General features: G+C 37.3%; 1 protein-coding gene across 6 annotated transcripts; it reads left to right on the top strand.

The window, feature by feature from the left end:
* The first annotated feature begins 647 nt into the window (after window positions 1-647).
* LOC141436244 (uncharacterized) lies at window positions 648-11,943 on the top strand. 6 transcript variants are annotated; one of them, XM_074099142.1, is made up of 13 exons: window positions 648-808; window positions 1,758-1,917; window positions 3,101-3,219; window positions 4,177-4,360; window positions 4,882-5,094; window positions 5,380-5,616; window positions 5,766-5,951; window positions 6,031-6,549; window positions 6,633-6,734; window positions 6,945-7,085; window positions 7,452-7,724; window positions 8,220-8,265; window positions 8,803-11,943. In XM_074099142.1, exons 2-13 carry the CDS (start codon window positions 1,783-1,785, stop codon window positions 11,751-11,753), a joined length of 5,106 nt encoding a protein of 1,701 aa, XP_073955243.1. In that variant the 5' UTR covers window positions 648-808; window positions 1,758-1,782; the 3' UTR covers window positions 11,754-11,943. The 6 variants fall into 6 exon arrangements, with proteins under 6 accessions (XP_073955243.1, XP_073955240.1, XP_073955242.1 ...); XM_074099139.1 differs by having other exon boundaries at window positions 1,722-1,917; XM_074099141.1 differs by having other exon boundaries at window positions 1,711-1,917.
* The last annotated feature ends 12,497 nt before the right edge of the window (window positions 11,944-24,440 follow it).

Below are 24,440 nucleotides of genomic sequence, written 5' to 3'. Positions count from 1 at the left end.
GCTTTCAAAGTCTGTTATTACGGGCGTGAAAACAAAGTTTAGATTAAAATCATATTTAATACATCTTAAAACCGTACCATAAAAATATCGAACATGCCACAGTGTTGCAGTCCCCGTTTTGTTCGGAAAAAAGGGAGAACAAAGGTTTCCGAAAGACAAAACTGTCTCAAAACACAGACATTCATTGCCCCGGAACGCATATTTGCCACAATTAATTTCAAATATTGCAAAATATTCACAAAATTATTCTAATTATAAATAAACCTGCGTAGCTCACTCAAAAACTATGAGATTTGACATTTCGGAGACCTCACGCTACACTAGCGCCTCTAGTGGCGAATTCATACGCGATAGCCCTCATTGGATTCGGACACATTGTTTCGGAACGTATAACTTCTCGTCAGCTTTGGCGCGTTTTAGAAGTTTAATTATGTAAATGTTCATGAAATGTACAGACAGGAATTAGTTGAAATGTGTCACGATCACAAGATTTTGTTATGTACAAGTGTTTTATTAGTAGTATTAACGTTTATTGAAATTAATAATATATTATTATTTATTTAATTCAAAAGTCTTGGCCATTAGCATTTATTAGTCTGTTTTCTTGTGTTTTTTTAGAACAATGACACAACTTCACTCACACATTATTCCGTCAATGGTGGCTTTAACCACTACTTTGTAAAAAATAAAAATAAAATAAAAATATATACCTAAATTCAGTGATCTTAGACCATGACAAAGTTATCTAGAAGTTTTATATTTTTAAACACTTAAATAAGTTTTTGTATAATTCGAATTGTTGACCTACGTAAGTTTTTTACATAATTAAATTATTTAATGTCTTTGTTATTCTTATATTATTGACGACCAGATAGTGGTTAGAGAACATGACTACGAAGCTTGAGGTCCCGGGTTCGATTCCCGTGTCGGGGCAGATATTTGTATGAAAAATACGAATGTTTGTTCTCGGGTCTTGGGTGTTTACTATGTATTTAAGTATGTATCTATCTATATAATTATATTTATCCGTTGCTTAGTACCCATAACACAAGCTTTGCTAAGCTTACTTTAGGACTAGGTCAATTGGTGTGAATTGTCCCGTGATATTTATTATTTATTATTATTATTATATTTGTATCGTGAAAAGACTTTAGCTTTATACCTGCGTCTAATAAACGAATCGTTATTGAGAAACTAGACAATTATTGCGTAGGTACATTTGAGGGCCAGATTTTTTGCAGCTCAGTAGGTAATAGGTACTTGTTTAAAGGGCTGTTTCACCATCCATTGATTAGTGTTAACTGGCGATTAGGTGTGATGCCGTCTCTATTTGTTTTGTTCGAGTAGACGGAGACGGCATCACATTTAACCGTCGGTTAACGCTAATCAATGGATGGTGAAACAGCCCCTAAATGTGGATGCCTACCTGGGATACTACCTTAGCGCCGATTTCTCTAGAAATGTCCTAGGAAACTTTCTTCTCTAACCAAAATAAAATCAATGAAGATACCTACTGACCCTGTGTGAAGATAGGAAGACTCTGCCTGAGTTCATCAGGAGCCCCCGGGGAATCAGGCTAGGGATTCTGGTGTACTGACTTAAGATCACACCTACTTCATTGGTAGTTTATTACTTGCCGTACCTATAAAATAGTTCAGCTTCCACAGACGTCTCTGAAGATAATTCTCTAAAAATTAAATTGAAAGTCAGGACTATAATAGATTCGTAATGCGGGAACTGCCCGAATGCCTCAAAAGGCGCTACCAAGCGTTGGACGACCTCATGATCGAACTCGGCGAAGGCATGGCCGACGACACTACGGAACCAAACGACGAGGCTTCGACCAATGACCCTTGCATCAGGCTCATGTGCAGATTCTGGGATATTCTCAAGGAAGATCCTTATTGTGACTTGCGGGTATTGATTCTTTTCTGTATTTTGTTAAATGATTTAGGTTTCTAATGAGTCAAGTGTCAAGTGGTTGTAGGGGTTGCGTTAGTTGAACAGTGGGACCAAGGGTTAGGTTGATCGACGACGTTTAGATGAGTAATGTACCTAATAAAGAAATATATTTGTTAGTATTTTCACTTTACCAATGGAATTCCGTGGCCCATATTTTTTCGGGTAGTAGGTATATTTAACCGACTGCCCGAGTGAGAGTTATATTTTTTGAGCGCAGGTATGCATTTTTTAGCAAGTAAAAATAGTACAGTTCATTGATATGGACCTCCCCGCAAAATCAATTACGTATTTAAATTATTGTAGTTCATTAAGAGCGTTTATACCTGTTGGGCTGGCAACGTTGCATTTTTGTTAGTTTTCTCGATTATTTCATAAAAAGTGAATTAAAATTTAAAATGTTGTCTGATAGAACACTTCTTAATATATAAGTTAATGTGTCTACTCCAATAATTATTCGGTACAGACTTTTATTTTCTTTAAAAACTGGTTATAAACATTAATTAGTTTTTAAAGAACATAAAAGTCTATCACGAAGAATTATTAGAGTAGACACATTAACTTATAGAAGTGTTCTATCAGACAACATTTTTAATTTCCTTTCATTTTTAAAGGAATAATCGAGAAAAACTCAAAAATGCAACTTTGCCAGCTCATCAAGTATAAACGCTCTTAATTTGCATTTTTGTGGTTTTCTCGATTATTTCATAAAAAATGAATTAAATTTAAAAATGTTGTCTGATAGAACACTTCTTAATATATAAGTTAATGTGTCTACTCCAATAATTATTCTGTACAGACTGTCTATACTTTCCGCTCAAGTTGCTATGGTCGAAATGTTCCCGTATACTAACACAAATTAGTCCCCCATAGACCTCCAGCTAGTTGCTTTGGTTGGAAGCGGCCTGCATCCACCGTGAACTCACGACTATAACCAGGTCATCCTTCCATCTCGTTGGTGGACGTCCTGCGTTTGCCGTTCCACGGTCTCCGTTCCAGACCTTTTCGGCCCCAACAGCCATCTGTTCTCCGTGCTATAGGCCTGCTCATTGCCACTTCAACGAGCTAATTCGCTTGGGTATATGGATAAAATAAGTTTATTTATAGTTTTAATGAATCATTCCGCATTATTCTTGTACAGGAAGCTGTCCTGCAAAGAATGGATTCTGACACACAAGCTGGGAGCTTCGGACCACAGGAAATTGCATGTTATAATTTCACGCAAGACAAGACAAGGGATGTCGTTGATAAGATTCAAACGTAGGTGAAATTAAGTAAATTGTATATCTAGATAGAGAACAGTAGAATATATATGTGCGATCGACAAAATAATTTTAACTTGTGAAAATAAAGGATTGCAAACGTGTCAAAGTCAAAGTCAAAATCAAAATATCTTTATTCAATTTAGGCTATAACAAGCACTTATGAATGTCAAAAAAAAAATCTACCACCGGTTCGGAAAAGCCTCTGTTGAAAAGAATCCGGCAAGAAACTCAACGAGGTATTTTTTTTAAAAACAGATTTACAATATTATTGAATGATATCTATTCATCACAAGTATTTAACAAAACTTTATTTTTAACACAGTAGGTTCGGTATTTGAAGGGATCGCCAATGCGGATCGGAATTATTTCCAAATAGATGAATTTTGATTCCGTTTCATTTGTAATATTTTTTGGAATTTTATTATAAAATCGTATGCAACTTCCCAGAAACGACTTTTTGGTTTTAGCCAGTCTGTAAGATGGAACTTTAAGCTTCCCTGTATTTCTAGTAGCCTTTGGCTTATCGACGTTAAAGGGAAAATTACATATGTTCTTCCTAACATACATGATTATTTCAAAAACATAAAGCGACGGCAGGGTTAGGATACCTGTTTCCTTATAAAAAGATCTTAAAGATTCACGCGTCTTTAAATTGTAAATTGCTCTAATTGCTCTCTTTGATAAGAAAAAAATTGACTCAATGTCTGCAGCAGATCCCCATAAAATAAGGCGGAAAATAATGCTATTAAAGTAAGCAAAAAACTGTCAAAACTGTCAAAACTGCTCTCCCCCTACTGGCCAAGTGCGAGTCGTACATCGAGAGTTCCGAGAGCACCGAGAGTATTGTTGTGTTTTGGTGTTGTTGTGAATAAATATATTTTCTTTCTTTCTTACTTTAAATTGTTGTTATGTATGCTCAGGGTACGCGATGACACCGGTTTTTTATATACAGGATATGTTGCAAGATAACCACGGATCAAGACCGTGAGAATAGTGCTACGAAAGGTTGTGGACAGAAAAAACCTGCTGCAGGCGCTCCTAAGGTTGGGTGTTGTGATCCCAAGAAATCACCGTCAGCCAGTCTAAGGGGGAGCGATATACTGCCTCTAAGCAAAGTGTTGTGCAATTTGCAAAATGTAAGCAGAAAAGTCAACTTTCATTTTCTACTGCCATCAGAAAAGTCATAATAAACTTTTCCATTTGTTTTTTTTTGTTGGTACAGTCAACTTTAAAATATCAGATAGTCTCACGAAAGCTTAAGTAATTATATACTTAAAAAGTTATATTCCTAAATATCACAGCGTTTTATCAGCTAAGTTAGACATTTGAACGAATGAGTGTTCGGAGTAGGAAAACCACGCATCTTGATAAAGAGCTTAGTGCCAGAAGGTGTAATAACTTTAATAAGTCATTAAACGCGCTACTGTCCAATCCGACTTCTTTGGTTGTCGCTTCCGCACTTGCGGTTTCGAATTACTCGCAGTAGTTCCTTTAGTTTCTTTCATAGTAATAATTCTCCTTTTTTGTACTGCCAAAGGAACTACTGCAAATAATTCGTGCATCCAAATCACTCCAAAAATACATACATGCATTCTCTTCATGGGTTTCGTAAAACATATTTTAATTTAAATAGATTTATTAGAGATTGCTCTTTCAGGCGGCGTCTTTCGATAAAAAGTGCAGTCTGAAAATAAATGCTCTAGCAGACGTCCAGAAACAGGTTCAAACACAGATCCAAAGTTTAGAGGAACGGGAGAAGCAGGGGACAGAGTTGCTCAAGCAGGCTGATTGTATGTGGACGTGTATGGAGGACACGTACAAGAAGAAGATATCGGATTCCATACAAAAGCAGAAGAATCTTTTGAAAGAGGTACGGTAGTAATTGATGATTTATTGATGAATTTTGACAATAAAGTAAGGTTAAAGGTGGTACTTATAAGCTGGCTTTGTAGTATTAGCTCAATATTCTCACACAAAGTAAACGCAGAAATAAAATATTCAATCAAAAATACAACGTGAAGTGCCCGTATTACTTATAAGATGAATGGTTCAGGAAATTATGTTTAAAAAGCAGAGGAAAGTTTGCATTTAATCGTTTCTATAATAATGATGCCGCGAATACCTACAGCCCATGTTTTATTCTAATTATGTATAGCAAAGGGAAGTCGAGGGAAGTTTGTCAAAATGGCGGAAGAATAAAAAAGATCTCGAACAACAAATGAAGCATTTGGAACAATGTAAGAAAGAGATCAAGGAAAAAACGAACCAGAAGAATAATGATATCAAATCCATTAATGCGGAGATTAATGATTACAAGAAGAGAATAGAAACAAATAATAAGGATATCGAAGCCGCAAAGAAATCTCTGAATGGAAAGAAGCAAGCTTCAAATGTTAGTATCTGGTTAATATTGCTTTGATGTCGATGTCGTAAAGACTAAAGCCTAAATAATACAATGCATAATATAATACAAAGCCTAAATAATACAATGACGTTATTATTTAATTTGGTACCTATTCTCATCAGATTTTCTAATTACAGAACAAAATGTCTCAATTAGCACAGGAATTCAAAAAGTTACAAGATGTTGTATCCAAAGAAGAGAAACTTAAAAAAGATAAAGAAGACGAAGGCAACAAATATATAAAAGAGGCTAGAAACGATTTAGCAACAATTTGTAGAGTTTTATTGCAAAAGAAACTTGAAAATGAAGATTTGAGAGCAGAGGTAGTTACTCGTAGAAAGTATTTTGTACAACGTCTTAGTGTTAATGAATAATGTCTACTTCCAACCTGTGTTTTTTCAGATTAATGCCATAATGGGTGAAATCGACTTGCTCAAAACACAAAGTGATCAGTGTAAGGATAGGTGTAAAACAAAACAACAGAATATGGCAGATGAACTGAAGAAGGTTAGTGAAGATTTAGCAAACTACAAAGTAAGATGCATCAGGTGTCACAAGTGCGTGGATAGTGCCGACGTAAGAAGATTTTGCACCGATTGTCCCAGATGCCATGAAATAAGGGAATGTTTGTATGGTGATGGTGTTTGTACTGAAGATCCTACTACCGCCTGTGTATGCATGTCTGTTAAACACAAATTCTTAGATAATGTATTTGAAAACATGTACACGATATTGGAGAGGCAAGTTAAGACACGTCCGGGCAAAGTTTTGGCCGAGCAAGTACTCTCATGCTTAAAGAAAAGCCGAAATGGGAAATTGAACGATGAAACCAGAAAGGCTCTGCAAGATTTCGTATTAGCAACCGTGAAGAAGAATTTGAATCTTACTATTATTGGTGGTGCTGTGAAAACGCGATGCGAGGTATTTGTAACGTGTGATAATGTGTTTAGTGAGTTACTTGAATTTAACAGTGGATGAGAAAGTTGGTATTGGTATTATTTCAGATGGATAGTGATACCTACAAACAACTCATGCTGTGTTTAGCACAAATCACGGTCACTAAAGTTAAGGCTGATAAAGTGGATAAAGGAACGCCAGCCAGAAAGGTAGCTTTATTTTCTTTTATATTGTAATTCAGGTGCAAAAAGATTATTTATTTGAATGATAGTTTTTTTCCCCCTTGTTTTGCTATGACAGCTGTGTATGACAGAAAGACTTATTATAACGGTCATTTTCAAAGGATTTCATACATAGACGACATATTTTCATTCGCCGTTTTATTCCTTACTCATTCGCTAACTCTTAATGATCTATAGGATCCTTGTCGCCGCTGGGGTGGCACCGGTGAGTGCAACTGCCCAGGTGGTCCCAAGCTATGTATCTGTTCGGCTAAGGCTCCTCCTCCACCTAAAGATCCTGCCCCATGCCCTCGACTTGCAGAAGACAAAGAAGATATTGTAAGTTAAATTTACATCACGCTTTTACTAAGCGCAAATATCAGTAGATATTTTTTAATGATAAGATTAATTAGGTTTTACATTTTCTTGTCTCAGTTTTACTCTCAGATTCCATGAAAAATTTGCTAAGAATATATTTGTGATATTAAGTGGGTACCTATTCTGTAAGTATTCCTTTTTATCATTAGAGACTTACCTTGGCAAATAAAATGTAAGCTAGTTTCAATTTTACCATCTCTTAAGAGATGGTAATATTGTTAAAAAGAACAAGACCAATAGCTTTATTTCCGTTCCTTTCATTGTATTTGGGGAAAGGAACATCGCCTATTTATGAAATAATTTACCTACTAATTTCTGTACTTACAGGGCAAAGCAAATGTATGTCCACACCAGAAAGATCCCATTGAGTGTGGTCCCGATTGTGCCAATGCAAAGGTTCCTGATGAAGTACAGAATCTACTGAACACGTGGAAGCCTGAGCCTTGTGGAACACAGCCTGGACAATCTTGCAACTTTTCGAAAAACATGAGAGCGGCTCAGTGCATGCTGGGACCCGAGTCCTTGTATTCTATTGGAACACCGTCGAAACCGAAAGGATACGCCACTACGATTCCATTTGGTCCGAACATGAGTAATATGGTGAGAAAAAGAAAAATGTTATCTTGATATTAGAAGAATAGCCTATGACCTCTAGAATTCTTTGTCGTCATCTTTTTTTCCCTCGTTTCTTATTCTGTCCCATACAAATCTCTCAAACTTTAGTTACTTACAGAAAACAATATATGAATGAGAACAGTTTTATGCCAATAGGCCTAGGTCAACGCTTCTAATTTGTCCATAGTAATTGAGATATTAACGTTTTGACCGCTTTCGAGATTTTGTGATGAAAAATTCGTTGTTACGTTAAAAATGTCACACATTTATATTGCCGGCAATTAAACAATTTGGAGAGACTGAAATTCACGGTACAAAAACCAATTTTTACGTTTAACTTTTAAAAAGTATGTATACACTATAGAACCAGCTTAATTGGAATCCTTTGTAGAACCATAAAATGTAAGTAGTGATGAAACGTATTATGAGAACGTACTACGAAGGAAATAGTTCAATCATATCTTTTATAATTGTTTGTAGATGGCGCTACAATGTGGATGTGAACCGGGGAAATGCACATGCGGTGGTAAGTCAAGTAGCATGTTTTTGGTTAATTTACGTGGGAGTACAAACGGTTATCAATTTCTAAGAACTATTTTTGTGACCTTATGACCTCGTTATTTTAGATCTTAGGAGCCAACCTCGAAATAAAATGATCGAGGAAGTGATGGGGCGGTATACCGAGGTATCGCCTATCGAGAAAGTGAGTTACACAATATTAAGCAACATATCCAGTGTTTCAAGAGACGGTTGTTGAAGATTGTTGAAAATTGAAAATTGAAGTAATGATTGTGATACTAACAACATTACGTTAATGTTACGACAATAACTTTGATAGCTTGTTTTTTTATATTTCTGGTATTCTTTTTTATTTTGGATTGTTTTACTTATAATAAAAACAGTAACAGAGTGTAATTGTTTTATTATTTTATGCCTTTGATATGTTGAATTCGGTAAACTCCGGATACACGTAAGTCAATTTTGATTTGGTGGTTTATTTTGTACTCCCACGTTTTGAGATCAGATTTCAGAGATGTAATTAATTTATTATTATTATTTTTAGGTATTAAGCAGTGCAAGGAAGTAAGAGAAATAAAAAAGTCGAAATGTCCCACTATTTTGGAACACCTAGAAAAAACAGAACCAACGCCAAATAATAAAAAACAAAAAGAATTTGAAAAAATACCTAAACGTGAAAATAAATGTGATTTTAAATACAAAAAGATTAACCGATTTTCTACTATGGAAGAAGATCTCCGTAAATCCATTGAAACAGTTAAAGCAAAAATGGTAGAAGGCAAAGACGTTCCTATTGTTCAAGCAGAAGTGATGTCTCAGGCTTATCAGGAACGTGGCACAAATCCTCACATAGCACTTGACACAATAGAACAGCAAAGAATCCCACTTGAGCAGGTAGTTGGTAGTCTAATAAAACAAATTGCGTCCAAAGAACTTTTTAAAGTAGCTATGTTAAATAAATCCGGAACGTTAAATCATGAACTCACAGAGATCACTATAACTTCATCAGGAGCAATGGAAATGGCCTTAGATGAAAAAACAATAGAACTCATTGATAATAGTACAAAAGAAAATCCTAATCTGTTTGTTGTTTTAAAGAAAACCCTTTCAGGACATTATGTCATGAAATTCAATAAAGATCAGAGTGTTTCCAGTGATAGTCAAAAAATTTTGGTCAAAAGAAATGGTTCCGGTCAGATGACACTAGAAGTTCATAAGAACATTATTAATACTATTCAACCAGATATTATGCATAGCAAAGGTGCAAAAAAACTATCGCAAACGTCAACTTTTCCAATAGAATTAACAAAAAAAGTAAACCACTATGAATGTAATCAACAGCCTCTTGCTTTAACTGAAGAAGAAGAAAAAATCACTTATAGTGCGGCTAAAAGTACTGCTTTAGGTATTAAACAAATCGAAGTCAAAGAAGGGTTTGGTGTTCTAAGATACGGATCAAAAGATTCAGAAAAATATGCAGATCAAGAAGGTGGTGTAAGGTATGATAAAAAAAGTGAGCCAATAGAAAATTTTGACTTTACAAAAATAAAAGCAGATGTGAAAGAATTAGATAAGACAAAGAGATCTTTATACAAATCATCAAATCAAAATATTGAACAAGTAGATAATAATTATAACAAAAAATCGTCCAATATTATGAACGACATTAAAAAGATAGCGACTTTAGGAGAAAACATCCACAAAATGTTATTAAATAATGAAACTGCTTTGGATTTAAAAGTTGTAGGTGAAAGTGGACTTGAAATCGATTTGAAAGCAAACTTAACTGCTACGAATTCCGGACACATAGCTGTTAATATGAAAGACATCGCCAATCATAGTCAAATGGCGGAACAATTGCAAGAAAATCCAGTTTTGTTGGAGAACAAGAACTCTAAATATTTATTAAAGGTTAACCCAGAAAAAGAAATGGCTAATGCCACATTAAGAAAAACGTCATCAGGAGGAATGTATGCTGTTCTGAAAGATTCAGTATTAAATCAATCCGATCATGAAGTCATCGCGTTGAAACCACACGAAATATCTCATAAAGTAAGAGTAAAGGGAGCACAACGAGTTCATCCTGACACGACTTGTTCAATCAGAATAACTGCTTCTGGTAATTACGAGTTTGTATTGGACAAAGAATTCGGAAAACAACATATGCAAATAATTGACCATTCTATCGGAGATGACAGCGAAAGCTACGTAAATTTATCAAAAACGGAATCAGGATGTTATCTTATCGACTTCGATGATAATATAGACAATTCTTCTGACACCAACATTAATGCTTTATTAGTCAAATCTTATTCAGGAAACATAAAATTGTTTGTAAAAGGTTCTGCTTTCGAAGCTATAGAAACAGAAATTCCGACAGGTCAGTCTTCTAATGTGTTTGGAGAGCTGTTTAAAAAAGCACCTCAATCAAGTAGAGAGTTACATAGAGAGCACTTAGCGAAATCTAAGTTTTTAGATTCAAAATCATGCAGTGATTCACATGTTTACGGAAAAGTAAGAATCCACGATCAAAAATCTTCACTCACTGGTCCACCAGCAATTCTGAAGAAGACAATATCTGGGCAATATACTGTTGTTTTGAACAAGGATTCCAAATTATCGTTTATTAATAATCTTAAAAATTACATATCAAAGTCAGGTAGAAACCTAATTCCCATTAAAAGGACCGATGGAGGAGATATAATTATTTGTTTGAATCAAGATCACGAATGTAAAGGTCATTATGGCTCACTGAAGATAACGCCTTCAGGTAACATTTATGTTTTTGTTGAAGAAAAAGTTATACAAGATATAGAAAAAAACGCTGTTGAAGATACAGCCCAAACGACCACGAGTGAATTATCGTCAACATCCGTACACATGATTGGTACCCTCGTGCGTCCACAAAATAAAGCGGTTACTACCACTTGCGACCCGAAGTGGGATAGTACAGGATGTGATAAATCTAAATGTGTTTGCAATGAGCTGGTTTCAGAAATGAACAAATGGGGATATAGCCTTCCGGAAGAAAAAGCAAGAGGCATGGGAATTACTTGGTATCAAGTAGTAAAAAGCACAGATCACGGGTGTAAAGCTAATAATCGCAGTTCTTTCACTGAATCTTCAAAGAGCTCAGAAACTGAGAGTGAACAATTTAGTCATTCAGATAACGATTCGCCCAAGGTGGGTATTTTACGATGTACTCATCCAAAACAAGGAACACGTCAGATTAACAATGAACAGTGTTTTTATGTTATTGATACTGATCGCGCGAATGTAAATCGTAAACCTATTACTATACCCAATGATTTAATTCAAATTGTTGGACCTTGTCATCACAGCAATTGGAAAGAAGAAGCTGAAATCAAGGATTACGATTTCGAATCTCATTTTGTTAATGATGCAAAATCTAACAAGAAAAACGATCTATCAAATTTAGATTATTTAGAATTACTACCGCCTCAACTGCCCTCATTTCTTCGAGGTTCAAGTTGAACGTTTGTCGCTTTGTCATGGTCTATGGTGCGTCGATTAAAAAAAAATGATGCCTAGGTACTTTAAAGCTGTAAAAGCAGATTATTTTGTGTGCTATTTAAATATAATTCACAGGACTGGAATTTTGTGCTTTTGGGAAGTATTATTGTCTCTGTTCGGCAAAGTTTGGAATATAAAATATGTGGCGTCACGTTTCCATTTTATTTCCGTTCAAGTTAAAACAAGAGCGTAATGTATGTCCCAGATTGCGAAGTTGTCGTGATTAATGCCCCCTATTTGTCTCCACAAGTCATAATAGCTGCAGTATTTTGCAAGAGTTGCGAGCACTAAAAAGCATACGTGTGCCAAATGTTTCCGTCAATGTTTCACTTCGTACTGTGCCCTTAGTGTAAGTTTTCGGTTACAAAATACGTCTCGATCGCGTTCGCGTTAAAATCTCAATTTGTATGGAAACACGAACATCGCAAATGTTCCGCTAGAGGCACTGTTTGTGTTTCCATATAAATTGAGATTTTAACGCGAACGCGATCGAGACGTATTTTGTAACCGAAAACTTACACTAAGGGTACTGTTGTTTAAAGATAACACAAAAATACTTATAAAATGTGGCCTAGTGCAAGTCGAACTCGAGCACCGAGGGTACATTTTTTTTTATATCGAAATATAGTATGGTTTAAATGGTCTTATCTTTAATATCCAGTGTTAGCATAGCCCTGCTAGCAAATTGTACGAAGTGTTGGGTCGTTTTAATCGACTTGAAATTAATGAGGGAATTTGAAGAATTTCAAGTCATATATTTTTCGGTAACAGATATAATAATAAACATTATCACCAAATTTCAAGTTCATGGGTCAATGGGAAGAAACGGTACAAAATTATGCAAAAAAACCGGCCAAGAGCGTGTCGGACACGCCCAAAATAGTGTTCCGTAGCCATTACGTAAAAAATAAGTAATATTTTTCTAAGGATTTCGTATTTTATACGGAATCTTCCAAGCTTAGGCTGCTATTTACTTATAAACTACTAATAATTCTTAAGCAAACTTAGCCGTTATAGTGTTCCTGGAAAGTTTGATATACTTACTATTATCCTGAATTTTTGGTAATTTTTCCACCCACTGGTTTAGATTTTAGGGGGGGACCACGCTCGATTTTAATGAAAAATTTCACTTTAAAGTTGAATATTTCGCAATCAAATCACTGAATCGATTTTTTAGCAAACCCCTAATGGTTTTAAAAGACCTATCCAACGATACCCCGCACTATAGGGTTGGATGACAAAAAAAATCACCCCCCTTTACATCTATGGGAGGTACCCTAAAAAAATTTTTTTTTGAATTTTTTATTGTATTATTTTGTCGGCATAGTTTACATATATCCGTGCAAAATTACAGCTTTCTAGCATTGATAGTCCCTGTGCAAAGCCGCGGACGGACAGACATACAGACAGACAGACAGACATGGCGAAACTATAAAGGTTCTGTTTTTGCCATTTTCTTTTTTTTTAGCTTCTAATTCCTTTGTTTTTCAATATTTTTTTAAACAAAAAATACTGTTTTATCTACATTATTTAATTTTTAAACCGACTTCAAAAAAGGAGGAGGTTCTATGTTCCAATGTTTGTATTTTTTTTATGTATGTTCGCCGATTACTCAATCAATTGTGGACCGATTTTCAAAATTCTTTTTTTATTCGAAAGAGTAGTCTTCTGAGGTGGTCCCATTGTCACCAAGTCAAACCTCAAATTTTATAGGCACACCTATGGCGATTTTGACATTTTTAGCATTAAGATGAGCATTTACATTCAGAAAGTATCATTTGGTAACCTGGACCTGATGAATGAAACTCAGCGACCAATGGAACTCAGCTAAGTAATGCTCGCTCGTATATAAACGATTATGATTAATATACCTAGATAAGCGACTAAGAAGAAGCTTTAAGTTAATGATTTTTTCGAACTGATCTGATGCTGAAGCCAGAAGGTTGGCAACGGAACTCTGTTATAAAACAACGTAACTAAGTCGTGTTTGGGCTTAATGGAATCGTTGTAAGATGTACTTTGGCTACGAATCACTGAAAAGTGAGAAATAAAGAAATTTTTTAACAAAAAAGTAAAACAGACTCCAAAAAAAAAAATATGGAACCGACTACAAAACCCTTGAAAACATTTTTCTAGGTACGTACTAGCTCGAAGTCGGTGACTCCGCACGACCCAGCAGGAGGGATCGAAACCCATAGTATTTAGGTGAGGTAGACGACTATTGTTCCACTCCTGCTGGCTCGTGCTGAGGCACCGACTTCGAGCTAGTACGTACCTAGAAAAATGTTTTCAAGGGTTTTGTAGTCGGTTCCATATTTTGTTTTTTTTTTTTGGAGTCGGTTTTACTTTTTTGTTATAATAAGCTCCAAACAAAGATACTTATCCCAAAAAAATAAAAAAAACATAAGCTATTTTTAAAATGGGGCGGGTGATACCTACCTACTTACTACAAACAAAATTGTTCATTCAAAAATTTAAGCTCTTTATCTTGTAGAAATTTTACACCAACTTTTTATTTGAAACACAATCGACATAATAAGACAAGATATTATAATTTATAACCCAAGTATAAGTATACTTACTTACTTCGCCAGCTCAGCGACCCAAAGTGGATCTTGGCCTCCGACACAAGACTCCGCCAATTGTTCCTATCCTGTGCAACAAGGCGCCAGTCTGCCACCTGCATGTCGCACAGGTCTTTTCGGACTTCATCCAACCAGCGATACCTAGGCCTTCCGATTGGCCGCCTTCCAGTCGGTTGTCCTAGGTATGCTCTCTTGGCCGCACGATCCTCTCCCATTCTCTCCACGTGGCCGAGCCAACGAAGCCGCGCAGACTTGCTCTCGCCTATAATGTTGGGCTCGCCCACCAGGTCTTCCACATCCACATTTCTCCTGACACGCCAGGCTCCATCCACTTGTCTTGTAGGTCCCAGAATCTTCCTGTAGATCTTCCTCTCCGCCACTATAAGTACATTGGCCCTAAATTTTCTATGGATTACCTATGTTATTTCTTAGCATAAACACTTGGGGACTTTTGCCTTGCACATGAAATGTTAAACTAAGGGGCTGTTTCACCATCCATTGATTAGTGTTGTTGTTTTGTTCGAATAGACGTAGACCGCATCACATTTAACCGTCAGTTAACACTAATCAATGGATGGTGAAACAGCCCCTAAGTCGTGCAGTCTGGAACAAGAGTTTTGCACGTCCCGTCTGCCGCCGGGGTGAATGTCTAATGTCCCCGACGCATTAGTTCAAACATCTCATTTTTATTCACCGAAGCAGTTCGCCGATTGCACGCGCTGTTCCAAACTAAAAATGTCTTTTTAATGTTTCATAAATTGCACTCTGCGAGCTAGACTAAAGCCCGGTTCACATTTATTTATTGTCGTGTTGTGTCGTGATGCTCTCTCTGTCTCTCTTTCCAGGCGTCACAATACACTGCATCAGATAAATGTGAACGCAACCATATAAAATGTATGCAACCGATACAAAACGAAACTCGAAGACGGTACACTTACACTGTTTGATACGAGAGAGAGGGACCGCACGAACGATGAGTTACGAGTTTCGTAGTAGCCTTGCTGATGCGTCACGGTTGTGATAGTTTAGGAAATATGAGGTTATATTAATTAATTAGGTTATATTAATCTTAGATCGGCAATATTTCGCAGACTGCTTTTTATCTGTAAACGTATACTGATGTTGTTACATGTCTCAAAAACGTCTGTTCCAATTTTAGTGAAACATAGCTAAGAACTACTGCAAAGAAATTTGCTTTCACGTAAAACCGCACAACCAAAAACGCATCGAAGACAGACATTGGTGTCAAACTTATACGCAACCCCGATCCAAAAAGAGGAGTGTTTCTTTATGCATCGGGGGTTAATAATACAAAATACGACGCCAATCTTGAGGCCATTGAGCCGTGGTGGCCTAGCAAAAAGCCGTGGTGGCCTAGTGGTTTGACCTATCGCCTCTCAAGCAGAGGGTCGTGGGTTCGAACCCCGGCTCGCACCTCTGTGTGTTTCGAAATTCATGTGCGGAATTACATTTGAAATTTACCACGAGCTTTGCGGTGAAGGAAAACATCGTGAGGAAACCTGCACAAACCTGCGAAGCGATTCAATGGTTCGTGCGAAGTTCCCAATCCGCACTGGGCCCGCGTGGGAACTATGACCCAAGCCCTCTTGTTCTGAGAGGAGGCCTGTGCCCAGCAGTGGGACGTATATAGGCTGGGATGATGATGATGATGACGACGCCAAAAGCCAGCTAGCCATCGAAGGCAGGAAAAATCAGTAAAGCCTTCAGTAGTAATAATTCACAATAATAAATGTCTCCGCTAGCCACAGGCATTTCTTTACCACGCTCATTGCATTATAGCATTCGGTTACCCTTTGTTGATCTGACAAGCGGGACGAGAGTTGCCCCGTCAACTCTTAAGATTTCATTCACTACAAATTGCCGGCTCCTTTGCAACAGGATACTGACAAAGGCTCTCGTGACTCATCTGTAGTCAGGGATGTGTGTCGAATTACTCTTTGAAACACCTTTCCTTATAATCGGAGTCGGATTTGATGTGCTGTCAACATTGCCCTACAAAGGGTCCGGTTTTGATAACCTTTTTAGTAATAGTGGACTCTAAGCAGAAAAGGGGATGAAATGGATCCGAGGATTCATATGCTATTGATGCTTTGACGTTTGATTGGCTTTCTTAGAAAAGTGTTCAGCTAATTTTCACTTTACCTACGTAAAAGTAATGAGTATCTTCAACTGTTATATTTATTATAATCGAAAACGACATCAAAATCGACAGCCAATTCGTAAAAATGTGACCAGAAAAGTGAGGTGGTTGAAATACTCGTATAATGACCATCCATGACCATGAATGAGTCATGTATCGACGCTCCACCAAAACGCTACTTGTGAAACCTGTGCGTAAACAAATGCCAAAAGCCAATGGGTTCATACGCGTACCGCTCGCTCAATGTCTTGTACATAAAATTCGCAACGCAGCAATATTTCCGCCACCTCCCCAGCGGGAAAGCCTTATTGAATACAAATTGTTTCTTTATCACAAGTTTGTAGGCCAGAATGTAACCTAAAAACGGCGACTGCCTTGGTGCTACTCTTATGGAAATGTTATTTTGCTTGATGGAAAAGATTATTCACAGTGTGAGGGAAGTGAAATACAGAATACAGCCAAAGTTTTTTGTGGTAAAAGAAAAATGATTCGCACTTATTAGGTGGAAGATAATTGTCGGTTCAAACGCGGCACTTCGGGGAGTTTGTCGGAAATTATGTGCAACATTTGAAATTTATCAAGATCTTTTCGGGCTTTCGGAAGAAAACATCGCAGGGACACCTATATAATACAAAGCAATTTAATGGCGTGCGTGAAGTTCTCAGTCCGAATTAGGCATTGTAGGAACTATAAGGCTCGCACCTCTGAGTTTTTCGAAATTCATGTGCGGAATTACATTTGAAATTTACCACGAGCTTTGCGGTGAAGGAAAACATCGTCAGGAAACCTGCACAAATCTGCGAAGCAATTCAATGATGTGTGTGTGGCCCGCGTGGGAACTATGGCCCAAGCCCTCTTGTTCTGAGAGGAGGCCTGTGCCCAGCAGTGGGACGTATATAGGCTGGGATGATGATGATGATGAGGAACTATAAGAACTTTGAGGAAACCTGATCAAATCAACGAAGCAATTCAATGGTGTGTGTGAAGTTCCCAATCCGCACTGGGCCCGCGTGGGAACTATGGCCAAGCCCTCTTGTTCTGAGAGGAATGTGCCCAGCAGTGGGACGTATATAGGCTGGGATGATAATGATGATGATGATGAAGAACTATAGATCCAACACAGCTGAAACTGTCGCATTCCAAAAGGAGGCCTGAGGAGTAGATAATGGTGATGTAATTGAAAGTGGGTTGTCTGACCAATGCAATGTCTATAGGAAGATTTTATATTGCAAAAGGATACTTACTTCTTATTTTTATAATCCATTCACTGACACTTTGATCAAACAGAATAGGTATCTCAAAAATACCTAAAATAATCTGAATTTGTTAACTCGCGCGTTCAAATACTATACCCTTCCAAAAGATTTTTTAAGTGATGTTTTAAGTGCTGCCACTGACTCCAAACGGTGTAAACGAACTTTAAAAAAATATGACCTGGCCTGTGATAACCAGGTTTGATCTTATGTACCATCAGCCAAATATGTGGTCTACCACCCTAAAGTTGATAATCGTTTGCATGTCACAAAACAATAATGCCAATAGATGTGTCTATCAGCTTGAAAGTTGGACTTTTAGTGACATATTCATTTGATAGGAACTTGTTTAAAAATTGATAGACCACTTATTTGGCTGATGGTACCTACTTATAGCTTAAGTTTGTACGCGGGTTGAAACGCGATGACTCGCCTGCTATTACATAAACCCCTTATGGGTTTTCAATAGTGGCTCGTAATTTTCCACTCACTTGTACCACTTGTTTATATAAAATAAAAAATGTAAAGCCGAGTTTAGACCTGCAAAAAATAGTGCAAGTTCTATTACATTGCGAGGCTGTAAAGAAAACGAGTTTGGAGTGGTCAATCGAGCGCCGCATTGTATTCTACAACCAGCACAATTTTTCTTGCACATCGTAACTGAGCTAAAAGCTGCAATTATAAGAAAAACAGCTGGTAAACGCAGAGAAAAACAAAACACTGTAATAAACTCCAACATAATCTTCCCAACGCGTCGCTAAAAAATATCGCCAAGAAATCCGACCGTCCAGTGCCTGGGGTCCTTTCGACCGCAATTTTTCGCCTCCAGTATCGGGGGATGTTTTTACAACCCCCCAATGCCTGCGTCCTTGTCTGATTGATTTATGGGTCTGGCTATCTGGCTTCAGATGTTTTCTGATCCCAAGGATCCGGGTACGTGATCATAATGTGTTTAAACTTGTTTCGCGAAGATTTATTGTATATTGGTTTAGTGGGCCTAGGCATTGCTGGTTGTCGATGAAGGATTTATGTGGATTTGCAGTGGTTAAGGGTTGTAGTGTTGATGTTTAATGATAATGATAAATTTATTTGTCAAACATAGGTAAGGTACAACAAACAGATCTTATTTAAATATTTCAAAGAACTCTATGTTTTGCCGTTAGGCGTACAAATATTTTGCAGTGACACATTCGTTTAAATTTTCAGGTTTTCGAGGTACATAACTACGAGTATACTATAATGTACACGGCTTTATTCACTTAATGTCAAGGTTATGCTTATGTACATACGAGTATTTTTTGTTGTTTTGCACGATTTCTTTGTAGTTGACTGTACACAAAGTTATATCAAGTTTAGTAACCTGCGAAGTGTTTAATTTGCAATTTATGTGAAAACATTGTTTAAATTACAGTCAAATGTAAAAATATAAAAGTATTATTACTTAGGCCGAGGTAACATATTTTTGAGTGGTTCGAATAGATGCATATTTTGCAGGTGGTAGGACCTTGTGCAAGGTCCGCCCGGATTGCTACCATCATCTTGCTCGCTAATCCTGCCGTGCAGCAGTGCTTGCACTGTTGTGTTTCGGCGTGGAGAGTAAGACAGCCGGTGAAATTACTGGCACTTGAGGTATCCCATCTTAGGTCTCTAGGTTCTAGGTTGGCAACGCAACTGCAATACCCCTGGTGTTGAAGATGTTTATGGGCGGTGGTGACCTTTTACCATCAGGAGACCCACTTGCTCGTTTGCCATCCAGTAGACTAAAAAATAAATATATATATTTTTGCACTTAACGCTACCTTGTTGACTTTAGAACATTTTTTAGGCCTTGTTACAAAATGAATTGAAAATTAACACCAAACAAAAGTGAAATTTGCAGCATGTTGAATGAAACACCCGAAGTAATGGTTTCATTAAGGAAATCCCAAACAACTCGTTCAGGCAAAATCAAGGCCTATAAAACCTCTCGAAAAGCCCCCACCGACTCAGCCGCTGAACTCGAAACTTCAATCCTAAAGAACTCCAGTCAATTTGTCAATCCATCGGCCCGGACACTTAAAATGGGTTGTAAAACTTTTAACATCCAACCTTAGACGGTACGGCACAGTCACTACATAAAATGGAATAGCAGGTTCGAATATAAAAGGAAAGGTCGGATGGCCGACAGTAAAACTAGTATGTGAAAAACGAAAACGCTCCAACTCGTGTTCTGGATCCGAATTCCAAATAAGTGAACACAAATTTTGCTCTGAAGTTAGAATGCTTTGTTCAGCAGGAAAGGGAGTATGTACAGTGGTTGTGGGTACCTCATTTGAAAAAGTTTCGTTGCACGTGAACTTTTAACGGTTGAACTACAGAGGCCTGAGAAGCTCGAGTTATCGTACACTACGAGATCATATAAGGAGAGGGGGGGAGGGAGGGAACGGGTTTGTAGCTCGTACAGTATCAGATCATAGTTTTTTTTACCTAGGGTGAGAATACTCGTGGTTACTTTAAAAATAAAGTCAAGAGCTTTAGTAACCCTTAATAAGGCCTTATTTATTGGAGCATACTACTACAGAATCAAAGCAGCTATCGAATCGAATACCGTGAACTGCTTCAACTTTGCCCTCTGGCCCTAACATTGCCTGATTCAATTTGGAGTCGATAACTAGCACCCTTCTAGGTCTTTAAACTTTTATCCCCCCGTAATAATAATTCCCGTGTAGAAAACCTATAAGAGTGCTAAGTTATCGACTCTAAATCAAATCAGGCAATGTTGGGGCCAGAAGGCAAAGTTGAAGCAGATTACGATAGTCGTATTTTCCTTAATTACAATAGAAATTGTGATGTATTCTGAAGTTTATAAGGTTCATTTCCCAACTCAATGCAAGTGGTCGCTAAATCGTCTCTACCTTATTTTGGGTTAATTAATATAGGATCAAAACCTTTAGACCGTATACGTAACTGTTGATGCACTAGCAGAGAGAATAAAGTCTCCTAACTCTTCAGATTTCCGCGATACATTTCAGTTCAAATTTAAATTTAATGAAATAACCATTACCAGTAGACACAAAAAGACAAAGTTATCTATCGGACTCGCTTAAGCATAAATTTCACCAGAGCTGCTCGAATGTCTATTATTGAACGGATTTGTATTCAATCGGAGTATATTCAAATCAGTCATTGTTATTTGCTAGAGGGCTCGTGCCTTTCAATATTTCCGAGGGTGGATGAAGCCGGTATTTTAACCTAACTTACAATCACACAATGAAGGTATACGGATAAATTAGTTGGTAGAGTTCTTCGACCTTTGTGGGGTCCTATTATTAGACAGGTAGAAACAATAGGATATCAAACATTCGAGAATGGGGCTTGATTTCTATAGTACAATAAGTAGGTAATACCAAGAAATGCTAAAATTTTGTTTGGAATAAATACAACGACAAAATAATTAGTAAGGAACCTTCATTTTCTGAAGTTTGTGAAGTCTGAAGTTAAGTTAAGATAGACACACTATTTGGTATGGGATCAGAGGCCGTATTGCCTAACGTACACAGTTTTTGTTTGCGAAATCTGTCATTTGATTGCGATCGCGAGCGTCAGAAGCGTTAGGCAATACGGCCTCTGATTGCAAGCTTACCTTTACCTACGTCATCGAGTTCCACATGGAGACAATTATAACAGGCCCTTAAACACACCAAACTTACGATAAAAAAACCATGTTACGTGAAAATCTCTACATCTTGGTCGTCACACTCTTGGCAGAGTATTCGTGGTCGTCACATCAGAGGTGGTGGTAAACTTGACAATCCGTCGCCATTCCTCCACTGCAGCCCTTCTCGAACACGCGTGGAGTGGACCATTGAGCACAGCTTTAACTTGGTCCGTCCAACGCATGGGTGATCTGCCGCGTGCTCTCGTGCCTTCAACCTTCCCCTTGAACCACAAGCCGTTCCACAGATTTGTCCTCTCGACGTGTGAAGTGACCAAAGAAAGTGAGAATACGACATTGGACGATGGAAGAAAGACGCTGTTTGACGCAGAGTTCTTGGAGGATTGAGACGTTGGTTCGGAATTGCGTCCAGGATATGCCAATTCTTCTCCAGCACCACATTTTTAAGGCGTCTATCTTCTTCTTCTCGCTTTCTTGTAGTACGTGAATATACCTAGTGCCATCCACGAAGATGCGTGATTTTTTCAAAATTAGCCTTTAATGACATTGTAATAAGACACGGCACGCGGCTTCGTGAATGACTACCTATATACGTGCAGCTAAAATCATTTTTAAAGGAAAAGTCATTACGATTTTCCTTGTTAATTGGTGGCTCGTGTCATGAATTAAAGACCTTGACCGTACATTATGTCCTGTTTATTTTGCTTAAATCTGCAACAATGAGCGTGAATTTCTTAAAACTGATTCGATTTAGGTTATACCTCCGATTTTATTTGTGTTTAACGGTTCTTAAGTCGAGTTTAGACTTGCAAGAAAAATCGTGCAAGTTGCGTTAAGTACATTGCCATTGCGAGGCTGTAAAGCCAACGGGTTTGTAGTGGTCGAGCGCCGCAATGTAATGCAACTTGCACGATTTTTCTTGCAAGTCAAAACTCTGCTTTACGCAAAAATTACTTCACATCACGTTGTATGGTCGTTGTAGTTGTAATATCTATAGTAAAGTGTTAAGTATATACCTATATGATGAACTTAAATTTAATTATGAAATTAAAATTCCTACAAGGCATCATGAAGGCGTTAAATTGCAAATTCTGCTTGTAATTCTAGTTACACGGTCTGGAAAATTGTTTTAATGAACTATTCACTGAAATGGGCCGGTAAATCAAGTAAATGACTCGCACAAATTAGTTTTAGTCATGATTCATGATCATGACTTGAATGAGCAATTGTGAGGAATTTAGGGTTCGATTACCGCTAGTTGGCAAAAATGATGATTAGACCTAAGCCGAGATGGGGTTTGAATTTGAGCGATTTTAACCCCAGGCGCAAAAAGACGGGTCTTATAAGTTTGTTATAGCCTAAATTGAATAAAGATATTTTGACTTTGATTGTAAGTTAGGTTAAAATACCGGATTCATCCACCTTCGAAAAACTAGTCATTTAATTTAATTGTATAATTTATTATACTTTTTATTAAATAGCTTTATAGTAACCCATTGCCTGGAATTATCGCTCTTAGCGATAAGGTCGCCTATTGCTTATCTTGTAATTTTCTCTCTCTGTGTACCTGTTTTCTGTATCGCTTACTATTTATGGTGTACAATAAAGAGTCATTGTATTGTACTTCTATGTTATTTTTGTAAATGTTCGAGTACTCGACACGCTTATGCCCAATAGATGGCACCCTGCTGTCATCTTTATTCCTAAATGACTTAAGATTAAAGATGCCAACTATTGGGACAGTCACGAGAACTCGTACGTTTACCTTACCTGTGACCTTACTAACTCCTGTCATAAGTGCTACATACCAAAGCCAGTTTCACCTGTTTACGTCACGAGACGGATTTGGAACACGTTTGCTTAGAAAATATCAATCACTATTGGATTCCTGAGCGGGATCGTGAATCAATCATCCCCCCGAATCGGCCGGCAACGGGTAGCTCTCTAATGTATCGGAAAATTGGATCCCGTCGCTGTAAGTTGTTTAAGAATTCCTGTTTATTCGCTAACAGTTTAGTGTTGCTCCTGGAGATTGCTTACTTCATGTTCCTTGAAGTAGGAGAAGGTGGGTGAATATTTGCGCTTTGACCGGTCGGTTAAATTAAACGTCATTATACCTTTCCACGTTTTTTATAAAACAGGGTAGACAACATTACAGGTAGTCTTATAGCTTGAAAGCGATCTATTCCAGACAATCAATTGGCATTCATACTTGCTATTACCCGCGGCTTCGCACATGTATAACCATCAAGTAATTGAATTGAAATTCCAGGATTTCGCAAAATTATCTACATATTTTATTGAATTTATTAAGGTTGCAAAAAACCCGCGCTAAATTACTGTCTCTAATATATTAATAGCGTTTGAATTTAACACGCTAAGGTTAAACTAGAAAAAGTTTTCTTAAAATTACACATTTTCTGCGGAGCTTTTTTTTTACTAATAGGCTTTGATTTACAAAATAAATAAACATTAATCAAACGTTGTAGATCAATATTGCTCATTTAAGAGTATTAAGTAGATATTATATTTATTTTGTCGGAAGATATCGTTTCTCCAGCTGCCATTACCAATTTTAAAACGACTCTGCAATACCACAGCTGTAAAGCCACGTTTCACTTTAAACTTCCGAACGCACCAACCGTTGGAGATCGAAATTCGATATTCAAAATATCTCCAGAAACAGATATCAATAACTGGCGGGTTCTGAACGTTTGCAGGCCTTGAAGCTCTCAGCTATAAACTTAGTACGGCTAGGGTCTAATTTGAACAGCGGTTAGGATTAATAAAACATGCCTTAACGGTAAATATTTTTTGAGCCGGTCACGAATTTAAATGGGTCCCGACTGATGACTTTAAGTTACTTAACAAACTACTAGACCAGTTGACTTGTTTTCTTCTTTTTAGTTTTTTTTTTTAGTCTATCATATATGCACCATTGCACGGTTTAAGCGCCTGTCACGTTTCTCAACGATACTTTGAACAGGGACGCAC

This window comes from Choristoneura fumiferana, chromosome 16 (assembly GCF_025370935.1).
Source record: "Choristoneura fumiferana chromosome 16, NRCan_CFum_1, whole genome shotgun sequence".
Lineage (NCBI taxonomy): Eukaryota > Metazoa > Arthropoda > Insecta > Lepidoptera > Tortricidae > Choristoneura > Choristoneura fumiferana.
This window is presented reverse-complemented; position numbering and strand designations above follow the sequence as displayed.

What these genes read in the sequence shown, in the direction of transcription:
- LOC141436244 (XM_074099139.1), top strand. Translation starts at nt 1,729, where the DNA reads ATGCGGGAACTGCCCGAATGCCTCAAAAGGCGCTACCAAGCGTTGGAC. An exon ending in ATGAAGATTTGAGAGCAGAG is followed by an intron (nt 5,952 to 6,030) that starts GTAGTTACTCGT and finishes GTGTTTTTTCAG; the next exon opens with ATTAATGCCATAATGGGTGA. An exon ending in AAGGAACGCCAGCCAGAAAG is followed by an intron (nt 6,735 to 6,944) that starts GTAGCTTTATTT and finishes AATGATCTATAG; the next exon opens with GATCCTTGTCGCCGCTGGGG.